A 25,905-nucleotide genomic window follows, 5' to 3' on the forward strand; every position below is an offset into this window, starting at 1 on the left:
TGTTCTTGTTTTGAAAAAGTAAACAGCCCAGAAAAGCAGTCCCTCATTTTTGCCACTAAATTGGTACAGTTAGAAATAGTGCGAATGTTTCTCAGTAACTTTACAAAGCCAGGAGAAGGTGCCTCCTTAAGAATTACAGCCCTAATCACAACAGCAGACCAGTTTCACACATTTTACAACTAGTATGTTTTTACTGCAATTTCCCAATGTAGCTGCTCTCAGCTTGTCGATCACAAAAGGAACAAGTCTTAAAGTTGCAGTAACAGGGTGTTGGCCCAGTCCTGAGAAACATTTAGGATGAAAAGCTTTATAATGTAATCATTACAAAACAATTAAGCTACTCTTCCCAATACCTGGCATACTAGCATTATTATACTAACACATTTCCTTGTGTGATGATCTTTTATGTTCATTAGATAGTGATCAGGAGCGGGAACAAAAGCTGATTTCCTTCCCCAAACAAGGGGTGCTGAGAACAATTGCATCCCTACCACAGCTCCAGCTGAAATCAGCTAACTCCGCACAGACTGGAGATCAACCTGGGATCCTCCTGGTCTGTATTGTTCAACCACTCACTAGTTAAACTTGTAAATCATCAATTGAGCCCCACTTCATGTATTTTTAGAAATTTATATCCACATGTTTTATGAAGCCATTGTACATTGAGGCTACATGGTGCCTACAGGAGGACTGCATTGAAAGAGTAAGGTTTCTTGCTGTGCTTGTATTAGAAGCAATGTGGGCTTAAGGGATGAAGCACTTTGTTTTTTTTCTTGGTCGCGGGGGTCAGTTGGGCTGAGGAATGAGGGGTCCTGCTATTCTAGTGGGCCTGTTGAATGGAGTTGTATATTGATTCTTTATTAGTGAGTTGCCGTTGCTGGCTTAATCCCCCTCTGCATTCTCCTCCTGGGAGGTCATTTGGATGTTGGGTGGCAGATATTTGTATTGAATGAGTTTAAGCCTCTGGAATGTCTTGTGTTTCCTCAATTGCAGGAAAAAGCCACCGAGCATTCATTTAGCTTATTATGTGTCCTATACTTGCTTCAGTGACATTTTTCCCTCGGGAAGGCTGTACTCCATGTTAGTAGCAATGGGGAGGGCACAATGCAACTTCCAGCCAGCAAGTGTTTGCTGGTCCGTGTGCTGCAGGAGGCCTTCATTTTCCATGAACCTGTAATACTTTAAATCATCACCTCACATTCTTCCCACCACCAGTGGCTGACCTGTAAGCACCAGTACTTTGCCTGGATGTTAATAAATAGAAATGCTCTCTGTGTACAGAATCCAAGTGTGGAAAGACAAAATCAATAATTTTGCCAGTGGGTGGTTTTCAAGGTTCGAGAGGGCACAGTACAAAAATTTCATACACTCACCATTCCACTTTACTGAAATCTTAGTGAGAATACTGGAATGTAGCCTCCGATGGGAAGGGACAAGCACATGATCTTGAAGATCCTGAGAATCTATAATGGGGCACATCAAGGCATAAGTGCCAAGTTGTGCCCACTGGGCAGACGTTGACGACGAAGTCCAACACCGCCTTCAGTGTGCCAGTGCAGCCTTCGGTTGCCTGAGGAAGAGTGTGTTTGAAGATCAGGACCTCAAACCCGGCACTAATCTCATGGTCTACAGAGCAGCAGTGATACCTGCCCTGCTGTATGCCTCAGAGACATGGACCATGTACAGCAGGCACCTCAAAGTACTGGAGAGGTACCACCAACGCTGCCTCCGCAAGATCCTGCAAATCCATTGGCAGGATAGGCGCACCAACGTCAGCGTTCTCGCTCAGGCCAACATCCCCAGCATCAAAGCTTTGACCACCTCAATCAGCTCCGATGGACGGGTCACATTGTCCGCATGCCCAATACGAGACTCCCAAAACAAGCGCTCTGCTCAGAGCTCCGGCACAGCAAGAGAGCCCCAGGTGGGCAGAGGAAACGCTTCAAGGACACCTTCAAAGCCTCCTTCAAAAAGTGTAACATCCCCACCAACACCTGGGAATCCCTGGCCCAAGACTGCACAAAGTGGAGGAGAAATATCCGGGAAGGCGCCGAACACTTCGAGTCTCTTCGCTGGGAGTAAGCGGAAGCCAAGCACAAACAACGGAAGGAGCGCACATCAACCCAAGCACCCCACCCACCTGCCCCTTCAACCACCGTCTGCCCCACCTGTGACAGAGACTGTAGGTCCCGCATTGGACTAATCAGTCACCTGTGAACTCATTTTTAATTGTGGAAGCAAGTCATCCTTGGTTCCGAGGGACTGCCTAAGAAGAAGAAGATAGATTGGGATTTCACTGCTGACCTTGGTGGAATTTCCAGGGTCCACAGGTTGCCTAATTTTTCTACAATGGTAGGCATCCATGCCACTAGGTATGCGTCTCGGGTAGTTTATGTTGGCCTTTAGTGAAATACAAAATTCTGTGCATAGAGGACATTGTGGAGTAAAAGCACCAGGTCAATCTTCTTATGCATTTTGGTCTTACAGTTATATATTGATCAATAAAAGATCTTTGCACTGTTGCTCATCTAGGGCAGGGCCTGTCCAATGTGAGTGCTTTTTGACCCTCAGCTAGGTTTTATTGCATCAGAATTGGCAGACTATTTTATAATCCTTACAGTAAAGCAGGAAAGGTTCACTATTGGTAAATGTGTCTGTTTTGCTTGTGGGCTTACTTTTCTTACCTTTGCTGGGTCACTTACGTTAAAAGTATTTGTTGAAATTCAAGAACTACAAGCTCCTCTGGTGGCTCAATGGCTAAACCCACTGTCCAGTATAGAACTGGGGTATGCAAGCCGAAAAAGGTTTCAGCTTTAATATACTAGTCTGTGCTCTCAGCTCGGGTAACACCAGAGTGCTACAATTGACCTCAATACAGGGAGGGCAAAATTAAGCCAAGGTTTCTGCTTCTGATGAATATCCATTGAATTCTATTAGAAAGTGCTGTAGGTGGACAGAACTGAGCTTGGTTGTGATAGACACTGTGGTCAAATAGCCTGCTGAAACTCGATGTTTAGGCTTGCACCAGAAGAATAGTCATTTAAGTGAGAGTCCAGAGAGCACAGATACTTGTAGAGCGGTAACACAGCAAGAATCAGCACTGTCAGGAGAGTAAAGGTGCGAAATTTTGTAGCACCCCGTTTCAGGGCAGTAAACGCCCGGCGAGGAAGTCCCGCTCCGACCGTGAAATTCGCCTTACCGCCCCGCCCAGGAAGTGAAGCGCAATGTCGGGCACTCCACTTCCTGGTGGGACGGTAACCAAGGCGATGTCGGGGCGCGATCGGCAGCTTCAGTTAAAGGGGAGCACCACTGTGCAGTCTGCAGGGCCTCCGATGGCCCACACTAGGCCACCAGGGTAGTGTGGTGCCACGCCTCAGTCCAGCGCCAAGACGCGGTGTCAGGCTGTGTGATGGCAGCCAAGACTGCGCCACGGCCCACCACGGAGGGCCGACCTGGAGCTCGGCCAAAAAAAAATAATGGCGCCGTGGTTCGTGGCCGCACCTCCCCTATAAATACCGCCCTGCGAGCAGAGGTCGGTCCAGCTTGCGACCCGCGAGGCTTGCACTGACAACGTCCATGGCACAGCCACATTTCTGCCGCGGGGCGGTAAGTGGACGCACCGGGATGCTAAGGGATCACAGCGCACTGCGATGACATCATCGCCGGAGGTTTGGCGGCCCGGGGTGCCACCGGCAACGGCGCGGCGCTATCGGGTTGCGCCTCAGCACCGCCCTGCCGAATTTCACGGGAGGCGCTTTCCCCCTCCCTCCAGGCAATAACCACTTTTGCACCCCATTAGCGCCCCCCGGAGGCGCTAACGGCAGGCATATAAAGGAGCCGAATTTTGCCCCTTAAGTCTTCTACTTCTTTTGGTAAGGAAGAAAATATAATGGAGAGGGTCGAGAGGGGCATGGCAGAATTAAGCACTATGTTTTAGCAATACTTGTGTAGTATTAGAAATTCCTTCACATATTTGAGGAGTTTGCAAGGGGTGCTATTTTTTTTGAAAAATCTGTTTAAAAAACTGATTAAAAATTAATCTTGTGTGAAAATGGCAAAGCGTCTTACATTCCATCAAATGCTCCCATCTAGTTTCTACCTTCGTCTTATCCCTCTACACTTTTCATTGGCAGCCTTGTTACCTGTGGTTGTGCTTTCAACTGCCAAGCAAATTAATTGAAGTTCAATGTTCTTTTCAATCATTATTGTCAGGAATTTTAGTTAAAAGCAATTGGAGGTTATTCGTGTGTGTGTGTGTGTATGTGTGTGTGTGTCAGCGTCTGTGTGTCAGTGTCAGCGCCTGTGTGTGTGTGTCAGTGTGTGTGTGTCAGCAGTGGCTCAGCTGGTAGCACTCTCGCCGCTGAGTCAGATGGTTGTGGGTTCCAGTCCCACTCCAGGGGTGAGCAGATAATCCAGGTTGACACTCCAGTGCAGTACTGATGGGGTGTTACACTGTCGGAGGTGCCATCTTTCAGCTGAGAGCTTAAACCGAGGCCCTGTCTGCCCCCTCGGGTGGACGTAAAAGATGCCACGGTACTATTTCGAAGAAAAGCAGGGGTGTTTCCCCTAGTGTCCTGGCCAATATTTATCCCTCAACCTTATCTAGTCATTATCTCATTGCTGTTTGTGGGACCATGCTGTGCACATCTTGGCTACCACATTTCCTACATTACAACAGTGACTACAGTTCAAAAGTACTGTAAAGTGCTTTGGGACATCTTGAGGTCATGAAAGGCGCTATATAAATGCAAGTTTGTTCTTTCTTTCCATAAAAATATATATATACTATGAAACTCACTTAAAGTGGGCAGTTCATATAATGGGGGTAATCGGCCGGAGTGAATTGTAGAAACCATCCAATTTTCATCCCATTGATTTCACCAGAGCCTACAGCTTTCTCAGCCTCACATCCCGGAAGCCTCTCTGCCATACTACATCTCTTCTCCCTTCAAAAACCTTTACAAACATACCTCATTGGCTATCATTTTTGGGTTCTAGATGATACAGTGGATTGGCACAGTCCTTTTGCTTCTATGGCCTTACATCCTGGTCAGGTTTACGGGATTAGAGTCTGCTCTCCCTGCCAGAAGTAATGGTCTGAAATTAAATGAGTTTGGACAGTCTTAGGTCCACAGCACAAAACTGACCATGATTAGCACTGAATTAGCACTATCACTCTTGAGTGCAGGAAACGGAAATATCAAATTGTTGCTGTCAGGAGTGTTCTTTTAGTGTTGAAATGAAGCCATGTTGTTGGACAGGAATAAAGGGAACTTTGTTCTATTCTGGCCTTTGTCATTGCTGCTGCCAAAGTGGGAATTGCTCAGAGTTGATATTTGTGGGCAAAGTACGCAGGCCTTCCGTAATTCTTGCATCGAGGAGCACAAAATGCATCTCTCCCCCTCCCCAAAATCCACTTCCCTCTAATTAGATATTTTCTTTCACTTTTCATTTATATACTGTAGTGGATTCACTAATGTATTTTTTTAAATCTCCATAGGTGAATGACGTAAACCATCTGTGGATTATACTGGGGCCCAAGGCCACCATTTTGCACAATTGAAGTAAGTATAGTATTGAGGGATTGGGAACAGGATACAGTGAATTAAAGTGAAAATCATTTACAGCTTTCAACAATTTCCCAAATGAAGAAATTCTAACGGTGGCACCAGCCATTAGATTGGAGTGGTAAGGTTGTAGACCTTACACAACAAATACCTGATCTCAGCCATTCCATTACAAGAAGGCACTGAGGTCAACTGACGTAATAAAGTTATTAATGGAGTGCTCCAGAAGCACAGCCCACCCAATAACTTACATTATTGGAGCAACTTGGGAGGCGGAGATCAAAAATGGCAGATCTGCATGAGGAGGAAAATATGGTAGAAAAGTAATAATATTTGCTTATGGTTAGGAGCTATTCGGAGATTTTAATTAAAGAAAGATGAGGGAGTAATTTATAATCAAAGTATGCCCTGCAGTATTTCCTCCTCTAATGATTCTTGTTTGCCTTTTCTAACAGCTCATGATTAGCATGACTAATGACTAATACAAATACTATATTTGTTAAATTCTTACATAGGATTACATAGGATATACGGCACAGAAACAGGCCATTCGGCCCGACCAGTCTATGCTCCACTTGAGCCTCCTCCCATCTTACCTCATTTAACTCTATCAGCTTAACCCTCTATTCCCTTCTCCCTCATATGCTTAGCTAGCCTCCCCTTTAATGCATCTATACTAATCGCTTCAACCACTCCCTCTGGTAGCGAGTTCCACACTCTCACCACTCTCTGGGTAAAGAAGTTTCTTCTGAATTCCCTATTGGATTTCTTGGTGACTATCTTAAATTGATGGCCTCTAGTTTTGCTCTTCCCCACAAGTGGAAACACTCTCTCTGTATCTACTCTAACAAAACCTTTCATAATTTTAAAGACTTCAATTAGGTCACCCTAATTAATAATAACAATCTAATTGACAGACTTGCAGACAGTTTTACGAAAATTTTAGAGAAGACTTTGGGCCGGATTTTCCGATCAGAGGCTTCCTGCATGCGGATGCCTCTGATCAGAAAAAATCTACGAACTTACCTGCTGGCTCCGTAGGTACCGAGACTTCCGATCCTGGGTTTCTGCTCTGCGAAATGCACAGAGGCCCAGGTATCCCAGGGGAGCAGGCGGTTCGCAAGCGTCCCTGAGATCACGTGGGCCATGGGGACCCAATCAAAGAAGAGAATCCCCCATCACACTTTTGACAGGTCTGTTCGCACAGATCTGTCAAAAGTATGAATGAGGATCACTTAAACAGTTAAACATTACATTTTTTTAAAAACATCACGTATTTAAAATTAGTTAAAATAACATTAAATTCAATTTTAAACGTAATTTTTTGAAAAAAATAATTAATTTTTTACGGGGCAAAAAATAAACGTACCTTTTTTAACTTTTTACATTATAAATGAGTGAAAAAAATTATTTTTTAATTTTTTAACCTCTTATGCTGGTAAAAGCAGGTCTTATGCCTGCTTTTACCAGGCGTAAGATTTTTAAAGGTTTTCAGTGGGCGGAAGTTGTGCAGAAAGCAGAACTCTCCACCCGCAGAGGCGATTTTCCCGGGCATGCGGATGATCTGTCAAGAGGATTCTTGACAGATCGGAAATGCCGGGTTTTAGAGCATGCCTGAAACCAGCACTTGCAAGGCCCCTACGAGTGCTTTCACACCTCGTACGCACCCGTAGGGATCGGAAAATCCGGCCCTTTATATTTTGATAGATGCCATCCAGCAAACTAACACCGTTTCAAAAATGGATCTGAATATAAGCCAATGACATGTGAAAACAAGTAACTACATTGAAAGTGTAGCGAAGACATGAGCTTGGTCCTGTACACTGGAGAGCAGGTGCACAACTAGTGTAGAGGGAGTGTTGATTTGGAAACGCAGGCTTTACACCAATTTTTTTCATTCTTCTATATTTGCTGAGCTGAAGTGCTTGTTCCCATTTTGTTTGCGAGCCTCGTTAGGCCTCAGCTTTGATGCAAAAATATTTAACTGAGCACCTAGTGCTAGTCTGTGCTAAGCTCTTAAATTGCCTTGTGTGTTTTTGTTAGTACAGAGTTTTTAAATATTATTTTTCCGAAGGATCTTTAGGGGCCATTTTTTTTACTCTTTAAATCTCTTCAAATACAGAATTTCATGGTTGAAGTTGTACAAGATAAAAGAGGGATTGTTATGGAGATCAGCAGGCTCCAGATCATATTTGCAGATGTTAGCACACCTACCTGCCAATGACTGAGGGCAATTGCCTCATATTACCCTTGAACAGGAGAGCTGAGTCTTCCCATCTGCAGTGAGAACACCTGCAACAAACTTGCAACAGAGCCAGCGCTGCAGTAGTTGTCAAGGTCATTACACCCCCCCAAATACCTACTGCTCACTCCTGGCTAGTATTGCAAGATCGGGTAATGTGTTACCCATACATGAATCAAAAGGTAGCTCATGCATTAGTCATTACACCCAGCACTTTCATCTCTTTCCTCACTGAATAGCATCACACAGTTACCCATATCACTTCACCGTTGTATTTCCCAAAGAACAGGGTATCACTAATGGTTGCTATATGCCCAACCTTCAGCCCATCCTAGGGTGTCAGTAAGTGATCAGGTTTGTGAAGAACCTGGAAGATGTGAGTGCAGTAGGACTTCAAATTAAACATTGCATCTTGAGTGTGCATGAGATGCAGTGACAGAGCTGTACAGTGAGGGCTTGGCATGGATGAGCAGTAAATATGAAACCAGTCAACAGACAACATTTTGTGGACTGAAATCTGCTGGTATGTGATATTGTTGGATAATCTTACATTCCCAGAATTGGTTGATGCTAGAGCACAGGACTTATCTAAGAACCAGCTAACTGCTGTAATAAGATGGTAGTGTTAGTGTCTAAAAGGAGATCAAATGGGCCAGAGGACTTGCTTAATCTGAATCTAGCTTTTGATCTTGTGAGAATGCCTTACACTATGATGTTAATTCGTGTCCTATATTTTCATGGCAATTATGGCACATTCTAATTGCTGGAACCATTGTGTCATTGTAAATTTGTTTTAAGAGAATGTTCAAATGTTAAACCCCCAAACCCCACAATAGCGTCATTAACACTCAAGGTACCTTCAACCTCAAAATGCGACACTAATCCTGCTATTTTTTTTAACCAAACTAACTACACATGTTTCTTTTCCCGATTTATTGCTAATGTATTGCTTTCAGAATGTCTAAGCTGTGGGGTATAATTTATTTGCAGGTTGTATCACTGATCATAACTCACTCTTGGGCTGGGATAGGGGAAGAGTGGGAAGGCTTTTCTCTGGTCACTCTATGTAAGCAATATTATAAACAGAAATATTTCCCCATGGTTTGCTAGTTCTAGCAAAAACAGGGTTACAATTTTACTAGAAATGATGATTTAGGAGAACATTTACAATATTTCCATCACAAAGTCCTCAAAATTAAGCTGTGTGACAATAGGTACAAACATTTACTTTAGAACATACATTATCCCAGTTATTTGAAGCAAAGAGGAATTTCAGAATTTCATAACCATTATGCAAAACCTTAATTTCAAGGCCCTAGTATTGAGAGGACATTTTTTGCCCTTCCCCTCCGTTGAGTTATCAGGTCAGTCCTCTTATGGGTTATCAGTTTTGTCCCATGCCTCTTTGTAGTGTATTTGTTTATACCATTGTACGTAGCACATCATTGGCCATGGTGTGTTGTGTTTATACAACATGAGAGAGCTGTCTATGGGTAAACACCTATGCTGATTCTTCAACATATAAACATCCCCTGAATCCTGTTTTATCCATACACTCAGAGTAAATGTCTCTTTTACATTACACTGCAGATGCCCATAGAAGCCCTAATTTCAGTGGCAGCAATCAGGTGTTATTGCTGCCTGTGGAGTGTTGAGGACTACTTAACGATGGTTTATCTCAGAGGCACCAGTAGCAAATATAAATGCTGCTGGTGATGTTTTTTCTGGCCAAGAGTGGTTTGAATAGTTGCCCCACCCACAAAGACTAATGGTGTAGTTTTCTGCTTGCTGGCCTGCATGGACTTTCCCAGCCATGAAATTAAAGTTACAAATTGTGACTTTGGAACAACTGCACATAATCATATGTGAGTGAGATGGTGAGTGACCAGGAGGGGGCATCTGCACTTTTCAGCAAGGATCACTAGAGTTCTGAAGAAGGGTCTCCGACCTGAAATAATGGCCCAGAAATTCCGTTCACAGCCCTCCCGCGGGCAGAGGGCTGCGATTTGGAAAAATCTCCGCCTGGACCAGAGGGCTCCCGGTAGGCGCAGAGTTCCATTGCTGTGCCTCTTCAAACTGCCGGTGTGCAGGGCATGCGTATCCCAGGGGCGCAGGTAGTTCGCAGCGTCCCTGGGATCACGTGGGCCATGGGGAGCCAATCTGAGCAGGGAATCTCCATTCATAGATTTGACAGGAAGACCTGTCAAATCTATGAATAGAGATCACCCTCAAAACATAAGTAAAACTTCAAATAAACTTTTTTTAAATCACATTTTTAAAATGACTATATAAATTACATAAATTAACTGCTTTAAACAAAAATTTAAATTTTTGAAAAAAATATCATTTTTAACAGGGCTAAAAATAAACTTACTTTTCTTTAAAGTATTTTAAAATGATAAATCAGTGGAAAAAATTTTTTTTTTTTTACTTTGTTCAACTCTTAGCCTGGTAACTTTTACAGGGACAAGAATTGCCTTAAGAGGGCGCTAAGTGGGTCGGAAGCCACTGGCCACGCCTCCCGCTAAATTTAGCGGGACACTAATGGTGGCACTAGCCGTTAGCGCTGCGCCGCTACCGATGACGTCATCGGTGTGCGCAGCGCCCCGCTGATGCCCCGATCGCGATATTTAGATGCGCCCCCTGATTTAACACCGGACGCTATGTGTGACCGGTTCAGGGGGGCCTACCTGCGGCGGTAGAGGCGCTAATTAAAGGAGAGGTGCGGGGCGGCCATTTTTGTTGCTGGCCGCCTGCCAGCACCTCTCTGCGCTGCTGTCCCTGGCCTCCTGAGCCCCCCCCCGCGGAATGCCGACTGCGTTCCAAGAGTTCGGCACTTCTCGTCGGTGCCGGGCTCTTTTGCCGGCAGTCGCGATCCTCGGGGGCCCAGCTGGGCCCCAGATCGCACTGCACAAGGCCCCTCCCCTTTAAGAAGGGGAGGAAGGCCTGCAGCACCGCAGCGCGACGTGCCGCAGCGTGTGGCGCTGTGGCACGTTGCGCAGCGATATTCAGTTGCAGCGCCCCAAGAGGGATGCGGGGCACCTCCAGTAGCACCGCGCTTCCCTTTGGGGCGCTCCAACTGAATTTCTGGAGGGTGGCCGCGACTGCTTCCGGGCGCTACTTTTAGCGCCCTGGCGAGGCTGGTGCCCCAAACAGGGCTATAGTCAATTTCTAGGCCTAAGTGTTTTCTGCAAAAAACGGAACTCTCCACCCGCAGAGGCCCTGCTCCAGAGCAGGCGTCCGATCTGTCAAAAGCTTTCTTGACAGATCGGAAATGCCGGTTTCCAGCGCATGCGCAGTGCATGCCTGAAACCGGCATTTCCGATGTCCCTACGGGTGAGTACACAGCGCATACCCACCCATAGGAACCAGAATTTCTGCCTCGTTAACTTTCACTCTCCACGGATGCTGCCTGGCCTGCTGAGAGTTTCCAGCATTTTCTGTTATTTCACTAGATGATGATCCCGCCTGCTTCTTCCCCATCCTAGCTCAGGGACGCTCCTGCCAACATTAGCACCCGAGCTGAGATCAGCTAACTCAGCAAAGACTGGAAATTGAATCTGGAACCCTCTTTTGTAGATGTCTGAATTACACACTGTCTTTGTCTTACTGCAATTGATAAACTCATATAAAATCAATCATATGTGTCAGCATTGTGCACAATATATTGATCTGAGCTAGATATTGTAAGGCTATACAGTTCTGGATGAGCAAACATTTTCTCCAATTAAGTATTGGGAAAACCGAAGCCATTGTTTTCGGCCCCCGCCACACACTCCGTTCCCTAGCCACTGACTCCATCCCTCTCCCTAACATCTGTCTGAGGCTGAGCCACACTGTTTGCAACCTTTGTCATATTTGACCCTGAAATGAGCTTCCGACCACATATCCATGGCATAACTAAGACCGCCTACTTCCACCCCCGTAACATCGCCCATCTCTGCCCTTGCCTCAGCTCATCTGCTGCTGAAACCCTCATCCATGCCTTTGTTACCTCTAGACTTGACTATTCCAATGCACTCCTGGCTGGCCTCCCACATTCCACCCTACGTAAACTTGAGGTCATTCAAAACTCGGCAGTGCGAGTTAGGACACGGGCAAAGTCCCGTTCGCCCATCACCCCTGTGCTCGTTGATTTATATTGGCTCGCGGTCAAGCAGCGCCTCGATTTCAAAATTCTCATCCTTGGTTTCTAATCCCAACATGGCCTCACCCCTCCCTATCTCTGTAATTTCCTTCAACCCCACAACCCCCCCGAGATATCGGGACTCCTCTAATTCTGCCCTCTTGCGCATCCCCGATTATAATCGCTCAACCATTGGTGGCCAAGCCTTCTGTTGCCTAGGCCCTAAGCTCTGGAATTCCCTGCCTAAACCTGTCCGCTTTACTACCTCTCTTTCCTCCTTTAAGACGCTCCTTAAAATCTACCTCTTTGACCAAGCTTTTGGTCACTTGCCCTAATTTAACCTTATGTGGATCGGTATCAAATTTTTTGTCTTAAAATACTCCTGTGTAGCGCCTTGGGATGTTTTACTATGTTAAAGGTGCTATATAAATACAAGTTGTTGTTGTTGTTATGTTGTGAATATGATTAATTTTCCATTGTTTTGTTTTGCAGCAGGATGTCGGGATCTGAAGGCAAGATGAGTGCAAAAGCTTTATATGGTGAGTGTTTTCACTGATACAAAAACTCATTCTTTGTTCAAAGAGAAAATTAAGCCCGCAATATAGAAAGAAATGTAACTTGCTGCTGTCTGAAGTACACTTCATTCAAATCTAAATGTAGGTTTGGTTTACGAGATGAGGCCAATCCATTAGTAGTTAAACACATTTACATTTGGGAACTGAGTGATGCAATGAATGGGGAAACTAGCCTAAAAATAACTGTTGCGATTTTAGAGCGTATACACTTAGGCCTAGAAATTCAGTGCCCTTAGCGCCGATTTTGCGGCGCTAGAGGGCCTAGCGCTGCAATTGGCGCCGGTTCCTAAATTGCCTGGGGCCCTTCCGCAGCGGTAGACCGGTAGCGCTGCGCCGGCACCGATGACGTCATCGGTGTGCGCAGCGTCCCGGTTGCCATGGTAACCCGCCCGAACTCCGAAATTGACTTGCGGCCGCCTCGCCCGTGGCAGCCGCAAGCAACGTTCTGGCAGAGGTGCCTTACTGGACTTTGCGCCGGCGCATTAAAGGCCCCGCGGCGGCCGGCCGCTTTCCCGGCGGCCGCCTGGCCGCAGCTCCCTCCCCGGACTTCTCCCCCCCCCGGGACAGATGCAAGCCCGGCACTTGTCCGAGGTGCCGGGCTCATTTTTACAATGATTTTCGCGGGCCGCGGCCGGGTGCAGGCAGCTCCTCCTTAAGGGAAGGAGGAGGCCTGCACTTCCCGAACCTGCCGCACCGCAGCGGGCGCCGCAGCGCCGGAATAGAGCCGCAATTCAGCGCGTAGCGCCAGTTTTCAGGCGCAAACAGCTTTCAGCAGCGCCGGCAGCCGTTTGGGCGCAGAACCAGTGAATTTTTGGCCCGCCCAGCGCGACTTAGCCCCGGCACTAACTTCCGGCGCTAAAGCCGTCGCTGCGCCAAAACCCAATTTCTAGGCCTTAATGCTTTCATATGATATTCCTCTGTATGCTAATTTAATGGAGATGTTAAACCTATTTATTTTGAAACAGGTTAATGTTAAAATATCAGACAGAGAAAGGTTAGACAAATATATGAAGCATTCATATGAATTCAAACAGTTATTTCTAGACTATTTTGCTTTCAGCTCTGTGGCTAGAGTTCAAATTCACTTGTAAGAGTCCAAATTGAAACAAATCCAGGGCAGCCTTAGTGAGTGTGAGACCACAGCACAAAACTGATTATAATTCAGTCGTAAACTAACAGCTTCACTCTGAAAGGTCACAAGGATGGCTGTAAGGTGTGGGAACTGCAACTGCACTCGAAGACCAGAGGAGATGTCCCTCTGAGATTGAGGCAGAGTTGATGAAGCTGTACACTGGATGTGACCTCTGCCATATCTAACCTGACGGTGCCTGATTTTTTTTTCTATTATTCATTCATGGGATGAGGGCATCGCTGACAAGGCCGGCATTTATTGCCCTTGAGAAGGTGGTGCTGAGCTGCCTTCTTGAACCGCTGCAGTCTGTGTGGTGAAGGTACTCCCACAGTGCTGTTAGGTAGGGAGTTCTAGAATTTTGACCCAGCGACAAGGAAGGAACGGCGATATATTTCCAAGTTAGGATGTAAAATGTGGGAAGATTTCTATTTCCTAGTAATGACATACTTCCAAACAAAACTCCCCACCCTACCCATAAAAAGTATTTTTGTCAACAAAATAATTAGCAAACCAAACACACGCACAAAGAAACACTGTAAGCATACCTGTACTTACTGCAACAGAACATTTTTGATGTTAACTATGTGTGATGCGCTATCAATTACTCATAAAAGACTGAGAGTTAAGAGAGTAACTAAAGGCTTTTATTAGCAAAGAACAGAGCATGCCTCTCGTGGTTGACTGGGTTCCAAGAAGGCAGGGGGCTGCAGGTCAATCACCTTTATACCTGGGCCTGTGGGTGGAGCCAGCCGAGACATGTTGAGGCATGCATAGGTACAACAGTGTGTAACAACAACAACAACAACAACAACAATAACAGTGGTTTACCACATTCACCCCTTGTTTAAAATTGAGTCCGGCGGGGTGAAGTGTACTAAAGGCTCGTGTAAGTAAGTCTATCAGGTGGCCTTGTATGCCGTCCTGATCGTCGTGGTGGCGGCGGTGATGGTGCAGCATCCAACGTTGAATCTGGCGTCTCATTGAGTGGTTGGGTGGTCAATGACGGGTCCTGGGGCTGCGGCATGCCGTCTAGCGGGGTTGGGTTGTGGGTAGTGGTGGATGGCAATGGTAGTGTTTCAGGGGCACCCAAAGGTGCTAGATCTCGTGTGGGGGCTGTGTCCTCCCGCCCGTCCGGGTACGCTACGTAAGCGTACTGGGGGTAGGCGTGGGTAGTGGTGGGTGGCGAGGGAGGTGTTTCAGGAGCACCCGAAGGTGCGAGGTCTCGTATGGAGACTGTGTCCTCCCGCCCGTCCGGGTACACCACGTAAGCATACTGAGGGTTGGCATGGAGGAGGCTCACCCTCTCGACCAGGGGGTCCGTCTTATGGGACCTCACGTGCTTCCGCAGTAGGACGGGTCCTGGAGAAGTCAGCCATGTCGGTAACGAGATCCCCGATGTGGACTTCCTGGGGAAGGAGAACATTCTCTCATGAGGGGTAGCATTGGTGGCTGTACAGAGCAGTGACCGAATGGAATGGAGCGCCGCAGGGAGGACTCCCTGCCAGCGAGAGGTCGGAAGGCCCTTAGATTTCAAGTTTAAAAGGACTGCCTTCCAGACCGTCGCATTCTCCCTTTCCACCTGGCCATTCCCCCGGGGGTTGTAGCTGGTGGTCCTGCTTGTAGCAATACCTCTCGAGAGCAGGTACTGCCGGAGTTCGTCGCTCATAAAGGATGAGCCCCTGTCGCTATGAATATAGCTAGGGAAACCGAACAAGGCGAAGAGGTCATTCAGACATTTAATGACCGTGGTACTGGTCATGTCTGAGCAAGGGATGGCAAACGGGAAACGGGAGTACTCATCAATTATGTTGAGGAAGTACACATTGCGGTCGGAGGAGGGGAGGGGCCCTTTAAAATCGACGCTCAGCCGTTCAAAGGGGCGCGTGGCTTTGATCAGGCTTGCTCTGTCTGGCCTATAAAAATGCGGTTTGCACTCGGCACAGATTTGGCAGTTCCTGGTCATGGTCCTGACCTCCTCGATGGAGTAGGGCAGGTTACGGGATTTGATGAAGTGAAAAAACCTGGTGACCCCCGGGTGGCAGAGGTCATTGTGGAGGGTCTTCAGTCTATCGACCTGCGCGTTGGCGCATGTACCACGTGATAGGGCATCTGGGGGCTCATTGAGTTTCCCGGGCCGGTACAAGATATCGTAATTGTAGGTGGAGAGTTCGATTCTCCACCTCAAGATCTTGTCGTTCTTGATTTTGCCCCTCTGCTTATTATTAAACATAAAAGCTACTGAACGCTGGTCAGTGAGCAGGGTAAATCGTTTTCCGGCCAGGTAATGCCTCCAATGTCGCACAGCTTCCACAATGGCCTGGGCCTCCTTTTCGACAGAGGAGTGTCGAATCTCAGGGCCCTGGAGGGTCCTTGAGAAAAAGGCCACGGGTCTCCCCGCCTGGTTAAGGGTTGCAGCTAGGGCAAAGTCGGATGCGTCGCTCTCCACTTGGAAAGGGATGGACTCATCCACTGCGTGCATTGTGGCCTTCGCAATATCTCCTTTTATGAGAGTGAAGGCTGCACAGGCCTCTGCTGTCAGGGGGAAGGAGGTGGACTTGATGAGGGGTCTGGCTTTGTCCGCATAGTTGGGCACCCACTGAGCATAGTACGAGAAAAACCCTAGGCATCTCTTCAGTGCTTTTTGGCAGTGGGGGAGGGGGAGCTCCATAAGGGGGCGCATCCTGTCGGGGTCGGGGCCGATGACTCCGTTCTCCACTACACAGTCAAGAATGGCAAGGCGCTTGGTACGAAACATACATTTGTCCTTGTTGTATGTTAGGTTCAGCTGCTGGGCCGTACGGAGGAATTTCTCTAGATTAACATCGCGGTCCTGCTGGTCGCGGCCGCAGATGGTGACGTTGTCTAGATAGGGGAAAGTGGCCTGGAGCGCGTTCTGGTCGACCATCCGGTCCATCTCCCGTTGGAAGACTGAAACCCTGTTGGTGACGCCGAAGGGAACTCTGAGGAAGTGGTAGAGACGACCGTCAGCTTCAAAAGCTGTGTACTGGCGGTCCTCAGCCCTGATGGGGAGCTGGTGGTATGCCGACTTCAGATCAATCGTCGAGAACACCCGGTATTGTGCTATCTGATTGACCATGTCAGATATGCGGGGGAGTGGGTATGCATCTAGCTGGTTGTAGCGATTGATCGTCTGGCTGTAGTCAATAACTAGGCGCTGTTTTTCGCCAGTCTTCACTACCACCACTTGTGCTCGCCATGGGCTGGTGCTACTTTCAATAATCCCTTCCTTCAGGAGTCTTGCTACCTCGGATTTAATGAAGCTCCTATCCCCGGCACTGTAACGCCTGCTTTTGGTAGCGATGGGCTTACAGTCGCGGGTGAGGTTAGCGAACAAGGAGGGGGGGGGACTTTAACGGTGGAGAGGCTGCAAATGGTGCGCGGCGGGCGGTTTAAAAGCTGCTGGCTGCAGACTGTGAGTGGGGGGAGGGGTCCGTCGTACGCTAATGTGACACGCTTAAGGTTGCACTGAAAATCCAACCCCAGTAGAACGGCAGCGCAAAGATGGGGCAGGACCAGGAGTTTAAAATTTTTGTATTCTGTGCCCCTTACTGAAAGGGTCACTACACAGTAGCCACCGACGTCCGCTGACTGGGCTTTGGAAGCCAAAGAGATCTGATGTCGCGTCGGCAGTACCGGGAGAGAGTAACTGCGCACCGTGTCGGGGTGGATAAAGCTTTCCGTGCTCCCGCTGTCAAAAAGGCAGGTAGTGGCGCGGCCGTTTACCTTAATGTCCATCATGGACCTGGACAGTTGATGAGGGAGAGATTGGTCCAGCGTCACGGAGGCCAGCGTATGGTCGAGCGAGTCGATGTGGTCGTCAGATGAGGCGGCGGTTGAGTCCGGGTCCCCCGTGGTTGAAGTTGGAGACGTCCGAGATGGCGGACAAAATGGTGGCGCCCATGGTCCCGATCCCCACGCGGCTGGGGGAGCCCAAGATGGCGGACAAGATGGCTGCCCCCACGGTTCGCACGCGGCGCTGCTGGCGTTAGCGGTTTTACCTTTGCAGGCGCTGACATAGTGTCCTTTCTTCCCGCAGCCGGAGCAGGTAGCGTTTCTCGCCGGGCAGCGTGCTCTGGGGTGTTTTGCCTGGCCACAAAAATAACATTTCTGTGCCTTGGACGTCGCAGCAGCAGTTGAAGGTGGCGGTCCCATGACCCAAGGTTGTGGCGTCCACGTTGCGGAGCGGTTAGGGGAGAAGGCGTCCATATTCCTGTGGGCCACGTCGAGCGAGAGCGCGAGGGACACTGCCTTTCTCAGGTCCATTTCTCCCTTTTCCAACAGTCTCTGCCGGGAGTAGTCGGACCTTAGACCCGCAACGAAAGCATCTCGGATCAGTCCCTCCGTGTGTGCTGCAGCTGATGCTTCTTTGCAATCGCAGTCTCGGCCGAGTATCCGTAGTGCCCGTAGGAAGGCCTCCACCGATTCCCCGGGCTGCTGTCTGCGGGATCTTAAGAGGTGCCGGGCATAGACCGTATTTACCGAGCGTGCGTATTGCCCTTTTAGCAGACCGATAGCCGCCGCGTAGGTCGTCGCGTCCTGGATTATTGTATAAACTTGGTGGCTCACCTTTGAGGCCAGGATTTCCAACTTGTTTTCGTCCAGGGTCACAGTTGAGGCTTGCAGGTAGGCCTCGAAGCAACGCAGCCAAGGCGCGAATTTGGTAGCCGAACCCGCTTCTTGGGGATCTAGGTCCAGGCATGTTGGTCTGAGGGCTCGCAGCAGCTCCTGTTGCTCAGCGTTTGGTGCAGCAGCCTGCTGTTCAGCAAATGTCGACATTTTGTTTTTGCTAATAAAATTGATGCGCTATCAATTACTCATAAAAGACTGAGAGTTAAGAGAGTAACTAAAGGCTTTTATTAGCAAAGAACAGAGCATGCCTCTCGTGGTTGACTGGGTTCCAAGAAGGCAGGGGGCTGCAGGTCAATCACCTTTATACCTGGGCCTGTGGGTGGAGCCAGCCGAGACATGTTGAGGCATGCATAGGTACAACAGTGTGTAACAACAACAACAACAACAACAACAATAACAGTGGTTTACCACAATGTGATAAAGCTCATTGAGTCATCATTGTTTTCTGGCAACCTCTTCTACTGAGCACAGTTTACTGTTCAAATCTATTCTGATTTTATATGAACGTGTGCTCAAAGAGCCTTATCAAGACTTTTAACAATGCCCCAGAACTGGAAATTGCTGACTGAACAATTCTGATGGACAGGAAGGAGCTGAGAAGAAATAATATGTAATGGCCTAGAAATTAGCTATAGCCCCGCCAGCTCGCTGGCGGCCAGAATTTACCGCTGGGCGCGGAGCCACTCGCGCCCAGCCGATATTCAGTTTCAGCGCCCAAAGTCAAGGACGGCCGCTGTTCAAGGGTGTGGCCGCCCCCGCTTGGGGCGCTGAAACTGAATATCGGCGCGCTAGTGGCCGCAGCGCCACCCGCAGCGGAGCGGCAGGCTGCGGTACTGCAGGCCTTCCTCCCTCTCTTAAGGGGGAGGTGCCTGCAGCAGCCGGAGCCCCGATCGCGAGTGCCGGCAAAAGAGCCCGGCACAACGGAGAAGTGCCGGGCTCCCGGAAACCAGCCAGCAATGCCGCCGGGGAAGGAGGTGCGGGCAGGCGGCCGCCGAAAAAGCGGCCGGCCGCACCTCCACCTTAAAGCGCCCCACTAAGGCTGCTGTACAGACCCGGTCTCCGAATGTTATTAGCGGCCGCCACGGAAGAGGCGGCCGCTACTGAAGGTGGGGGTCGGGCTGGTGTCGGGGTGGGACCGGGGCGCTGCGCACACCGATGACATCATCGGTGGCAGCGCAGCGCTAACGGCTACCGCCGCAATTAGCGCGTCAATGAAGTTCGCCCGAAGTTTGCAGACTGGCGCAGAAGCCCTCTTTGGGCGGTAACTGGGCGCAAAGCCCACTGAATTTCTAGGCCAATGTATTTAAAAATGCATCATCAGAGATCCCCCAGTGACCCACAGCATAAAGGTACCATCCAATTGGTACTGTGTACTGAAGTCCAGAAGTCGGAAGTTCATTTCCCAGCCTGTACCGATCTCAGTTAGGGCAGCAATTGAATGCTCTGATTAATCTTTGCTCCCTAGACTCAGTAGGGGAAGAAAATCAGCCAGGGGGTTCCTGCCAACATTCTGCGCTTGTGTGTTTTTTCCAATTTAAAAGCCGGCTCACCAGCTGCGCAGGATCTCTTGAGCGCCATGCAGCCGCGCAGCTTAGAAGGAACATTGGTTCCTGCTCCAGATCAATATCCAGTGACTCCTGCTGGAAAGTGCACATATATAGCCCCCCACAGTTGAATGCCTTGTCAATAGTGAATGTCTGGATTCACATTTAAAGAGTGACCACTTCAGCAAAGTAATGTAACTAATTAAGGAGCTGATGATTTCAAGAAAGAAAAGGAGAAGAGAATCGATGATAAAGTATCATAGGTTTTGTGGTAAACTTGGCAAGAGCAATACCAAATAGATCCATTTTACTCTCTCTCATGTCCCAGGGCCTTGCGCCTGGCGGCCTAGGTGTCTGTTTGAATCGGGTGGGAGCCTCATTAGTACATACAGATTGGGGTCCTGTGATGTACATAGGACCCCAGTGCAATTTGGAGGGACAACTAGGTGGAGTCTGCACCATTCATGCACTGCCCAGTAGTATCAGATGCTGAAGCTGAAAAGGCCCGAAAAGGAAAATTGAGAATTATTTTTGTAGCGTGAGGAGGAGCATGAGTGCTCGTCATGATTCCACAGAAATACTGTGGGCCGTTGTTGCCCTGGGCTCCCCATCCCTCTATGATAAGTTTTCACCAACCGCCCCATGGGCCTATCTGCCTGCGGACTGGCTTGGTCTTCACTTCCTGTTCCATGCCTGCAGTTAAACTTTGCCCCAATGGGTAGTCTGAAGTGTGGACTGTTTAACTGACCAGCAACAAAACATCTTTGACATTGCAAATTATCTTTTTCATTATCAAAAATCGGATATGCATTTAATATTGATGAAGTAATTGTGAGAGACAGCCATCTTTTGTCTTTTTTTTCTGTATACTTCAAAGGAGGTCAGATTGCATTTCTGTAGGATGCTTGTTGTACCCAGGAGTCAGCCTGCAGTCAGATTATGGGTTTACACCAACGACTTTGTGTTTTATGAAGTTTTGTGCTGATTAGCAAGAGTTAGCCTAAATTGAGGCTGCAGTATGTAATGATCTGTTTAGACAAAAAGCAAGTGGCACATCTGTTATTTTATGTATCAAGGAGGGTAAAGAAAGAAAAGTGGAAGAGAATCGATGATAAAGTGTATCACAGGTTTTGTGGTAAACTTGGCAAGAGCAATAGCAAATAGATCCATTTTACTCTCTCTCATTTCCCAGGGCCTTGCGCCTGGTGGCCTAGGCATCTGCCTGAATCGGGTGGGAGCCTCATTACCACTGTGCTACACTGTTTACTGTTCATTCATCTGTTTTATGTAAATAAACCACTTGTTGGGTCAAATCCTGAGTCTCCATCTAGTAGGAGCGTATATCCAGTCTGCTTTCAAAGAGGGGAGAATCACGTGGTGGCACATGATACATCCAATAGGCAGTGTACAGCATGAGTTCTCTGTTAGATACCTGGGTCTCACTATCGTTTACCTAAATATTGGGCAGGAAAAGATGCATTCTGGATTGTAGGTGTCACCAGCCACTCACGGGAAAATATCTAAAATACCCAAAGAATGCGACATTGCACTTTACTAACTCTCAAAATGTTTACAACAACGAAGTGTTTTTAACAAGAACCTCAGAATCGCAGATACCAATTTGTCACAGAAAATGCTACTCCCTGAAGTGAGTAGAGCGCGATCCAAATTATACGGTGAGGCAGATTATAAACCCATTCAATTGAACAGAGGCTGCACGGGCCCTGCCACAAGACAATTTCAAAGATTAAAACTATAATCTCTGTGAGAAGCCTCAGCTGGAGCTGCTCCCGACCATTGACTTTCCCTTTCCATAAGCTGCATGCTGAGTAGCCACCTGCGTCAACATATCTGCCTTGAGCAAAGCAAAGGCCGCTGTTGGATCCGTGGTTCAGTGGATATGCTGTTATTAAATAATCACACGGATGCTGTACATTAACAATAAACAGGTCTTTACTGGAGGAGGGTAGTCTCAAGACTGGGGGTACAGAGGCATGCGCAAAGCTTATATACAGGTGTGGTCACTGCCGGTACTACAGTATACAGGAGCTGTAAAAGTAGTTCTGACTTAAAGGCACATACACTACAATTCCTCCCCTTTTAGATTAGTAGTACCCCTAATATTCAAATAACAATTAACATTTCAATATGTACATTAAACAACAAAAGTCCATTTATAGATTCAGTCTTTGGGGCGGCTTCCTGACCCTTTCGGGATAGCGCCTTTCCGGAGGTTCTTGTTCTTGGTGCAGAGGCGATTCTGACCCCTTTTCATCGGGTAGTTCATCGGGTTCCACTGCTACTGGGTCTGAGGTAGATGCTACCGGTATTTCGGGTTCATCCCCAGGTACTCGAGACATGGGGTTGACGCGTTCCTGTGACGCTAAGATCTGATCGACGTGGCGTCTCACAATGTTCTCCCCGACATCCACTGTGTACATTAATGGCCCCTGCCTTGTACATATCGTTCCGGGTTGCTATTTCTCTGTTCGATAGTCATGGGCCAAGACTGGTTGCCCTACATTGAAGCTCCTTGTCGGCTTCTCATTGATGTGCTGGAATTGTTTGTCCTCAACATTTCTTCGCACATTTGGTCTGAGCAAGTCCAGACGAGATCTCAACCTTCGGTTAAAGAACATCATGGCCGGGGTCTGATTGGTAACTGCATATGTCGCGTTTCGGTAGGCTAATAAGAAATTGTCCATCTTATGCTGTAGTGGAATTTCATCGTCACACATGGCCTTTATCGCCTTCTTAAAGGTTTGTACGAACCTCTCAGCCAATCCATTTGTGGCTGGATGTGTAATGCCTTACCCCATTCCTTCTCATAAATTTTTGGAACTCGTCGGACACAAACTGTGGTCCATTATCAGAGCAAATCTGCTCTGGCAAACCATTTCTGGCAAATATGGTCCGTAGGACTGCAATCGTTTTCTCTGTAGTGGTTGAAGACATTTTTATAACCTCAGGCCACTTTGAGTGAGCATCCACTGCTATTAAGAACATTGAGTCCATGAATGGACCAGCGAAATCAATATGCACCCATTGCCACGGAGGGGAGGGCCACTCCCATGGGTGTAGAGGGGCATGTGGTGGTGCATTTTGGACCTTCTGGCATCCTAAGCAGCTCTTAGTTAGGTCTTCGATTTGTTGATCGATTCCCGGCCACCACACATAAGCCCTAGCAAGGCTTTTCATTTTCACTCCCCCCCAGATGACCTTCATGTAGCTCATTTAGCACTCTCTCCCGTAACTTGGGTGGAATCACCACTCTGGATCTACACATCACTGTCCCCTGGCATACTGACAGCTGTTCTCTTCTGGATGAGAATGCTGGCAACAGTGAGTCGCCATGAGTTGGCCATCCCCTCACCGTCAATTCATATACCCGAGACAGCGTCGGATCATTGCGGGTCTCCTTCTCTATATCCGCGTTCGTTACTGGCAATCGTTCAATTATTGACGAATAAAATATCTCGATAGGGTCCACTGCTGGTGCTTCCTCCACAGTAGGCAGTGGCAGGCGTGATAGCCCATCAGCGTTCCCATGCTGTTTCGTGCCTTTATATTCTATTTCATATTGATTCGCCCCTAGAAACAGGGACCATCTTTGTAACCGCTGTGCAGTCATCACTGGAACGCCCTTCTTAGGATTAAAGATGGAGACAAGTGGTTGGTGGTCAGTCAGCAAGTTGAACTTCTGCCCATGCAGATAGTGGTTGAATTTTTTACTCCCCATACTAGGCTGAGGGCCTCCCTGTCAATCTGGGCGTAGTTGCGCTCAGCTGAGGTTAGTGACCGAGACGCAAAGGCTACTGGCCTCTCCAACCCGTCAGGGAATTTGTGCGACAGCACCGCTCCAATACCATAGGGTGATGCATCACATGCCAAACGAATTGGTAGTGCTGGGTTGAAATGGGCCAACACCTCTTTTGATGTGATCAATTCTTTACACTTCTGGAAAGCTCATCTACGTTCGTCATCCCACTTCCATGGTACCCCTGTTTGCAGTAGGGTGTTCAGTGGGTGTAATACCGTAGACAAATTTGGTAAGAACTTGTGGTAGTAGTTTACCAGCCCGAGGAACGACCTCAGTTGTGACACATTTTCCGGTGCTGGAGCCTTGACTACTGCCTCAATCTTGTCAGGGGACTTATGTAACCCCTCTTCATCGATGACGTGGCCACAATACAAGATCTGTTTCTGGAAAAACTTGCACTTGTGGCGATTAGCTTGTAGCCCATACTCCTTTAATCTGGTGAACACCTTCTCCAAGTTGGCGAGGTGATCACCGTCATTTTCGCCCGTGACCAAGATGTCGTCCAAATAACACTGGGTCCCTGGAATCCCTTGCAGGACCTGATCCATCGCCCTTTGCCAGATAGCCGGAGCCGAGGCTACTCCAAACACCAGCCGGTTGTATTGATAGAGACCTTTATGAGTGTTGATCGTAAGGTATTGTTTCGAAGCTTCTTCTACCTCCATTTGCAAGTACGCCTGGGCTAGATCAATTTTGGTGAAGCGTTTACCTCCAGATAGCGAGGCGAAAATATCCTTAATTCGTGGAAGCGGATATTGCACCGTGTGAAGGACTGGGTTCACTGTCACCTTAAAATCCCCACAGATGCGGACCTTCTTTGGTTTCCCAGGCGTATTACTCAATGACCTCTTCATTACAGGAACGATGGGTGTAGCCCACTCGCTCCAGTCCACTTTGGACAGTACTCCTGAACGTTCCAACCCTTCCAGCTCTGCTTCAACAGCTGGTCTGATCGCATAAGGCACTGGTCTGGCCTTCAGAAACTTTGGGCTTGCATTTTCCTCTATTTTAATCGTTGCTGTTATTCCTTTTAGTGTTCCTAGTCCCTCCTGGAACACTTCTTTTGCGTCAGTTAGCATTTTTGACAGTCGTCCAGGTGTGACGTCGTCATCCTTTTTGGCCTCAACCTTCAGTGCCTGTATGGAATGCCAATCTAATTGTATCTTCTGGATCCATTCACGTCCTAGCAGTGGTGGTCCTCCACCTGGCAATACATATCTATCCATTTGAGGTATTTCCTGGCCTTTATATGTCACTTTCACCCTTATTTTTCCTTTGGGGTAGACTTTTTGCCCCGTATACGTCTTCAAGACAATCTCTGTAGCTTTCAAGGGTATGTGTGAAAATAGCCGCTTGTAGTCTCTTTGATTTATGACTGTTAGCGCTGACCCTGTGTCCAATTCCATTTTCACTTGGACTCCATCTATCTTGAGTGTAACCCAGATAGTCTGGTGATCCTCCATTTCTGTTACCTTATGTAGTTTCAGACAACCCAGCTCCTTGCTTCCAGAGTCTGTGTCACTTTTCGTTCGTCTGAACCACTGCCCATCACCTGGTGTACCTTTTTGTACTTCTCCTGTGGAGATTTCTTACTGTTGGTTTTCTTCCCAGACCTGCAGACTCTTGCTATGTGTCCTGCTTTCCCACACTGTCTGCACACTTGGTCCTTGAACCAACAATCTTTCTGGTCATGTGTTGTTCTGCCGCAGCGATAGCACTTTCCTGTTCCATAGGACATTTCATTGGTGCCATATTCTTGCGGTCTCCGTTGTATCTCTGCAGCGCCCCTTGCGGCTGCTTCGTGTGATACTGCCATGCTGAAAGCTTTGTCCAGCGTAAGGTCCTTTTCTGATAGAAGCCATTTCTGGATTCCTTCACTTTGTAGCCCACACACAAACTTGTCCCTTAACGTATCTGCTAGTCCCGCTCCAAACTGGCAGTGTTTCGATAGCTTGCGCAGTTCCGTTAGGTACTCAGCATTGCTTTCGTCTTTGTGTTGGTTCCTTTTATGGAACTTAAATCGTTCTGCTATCAGCAGCGGTGTGGGGTTTAAGTGGTCCTGTAGGATTTCTACTATGCTTTCAAAATTCTTTTTTACCGGCTTCTCTGGGGTTATTAGATTTCGCAGTAACCCATAAGTTTTTGCACCCATGGAATTTAACAGAACTAGTGCTTTATTAGCATCTGGCACTTCATTCGTCCTGCAGTACACCTCAATACGTTCCACATATGTCGCCCAATCTTCAACT

At 47.8% G+C, this 25,905-nt stretch overlaps 1 protein-coding gene across 4 annotated transcripts in view; it reads left to right on the top strand.

Moving 5' to 3' along the window:
- Positions 1-25,905, top strand: part of eps8l2 (EPS8 signaling adaptor L2) — a 282,983-nt gene that overhangs the window by 109,033 nt on the left and 148,045 nt on the right. For all 4 annotated transcript variants that reach the window (XM_086007782.1, XM_086007781.1, XM_086007783.1 and 1 more), the window contains 2 exons: positions 5,501-5,564; positions 12,428-12,474. In XM_086007782.1, the coding sequence (XP_085863908.1) occupies positions 12,432-12,474 (43 nt within the window). In that variant the 5' untranslated portion in view covers positions 5,501-5,564; positions 12,428-12,431. The remainder of the gene's footprint in view (positions 1-5,500; positions 5,565-12,427; positions 12,475-25,905) is intronic.

The sequence above is a fragment of the Somniosus microcephalus genome, chromosome 15 (assembly GCF_052327205.1).
Source record: "Somniosus microcephalus isolate GS21.2 chromosome 15, FLI_Smic_1.0, whole genome shotgun sequence".
NCBI classification, from domain to species: Eukaryota; Metazoa; Chordata; class Chondrichthyes; order Squaliformes; family Somniosidae; genus Somniosus; species Somniosus microcephalus.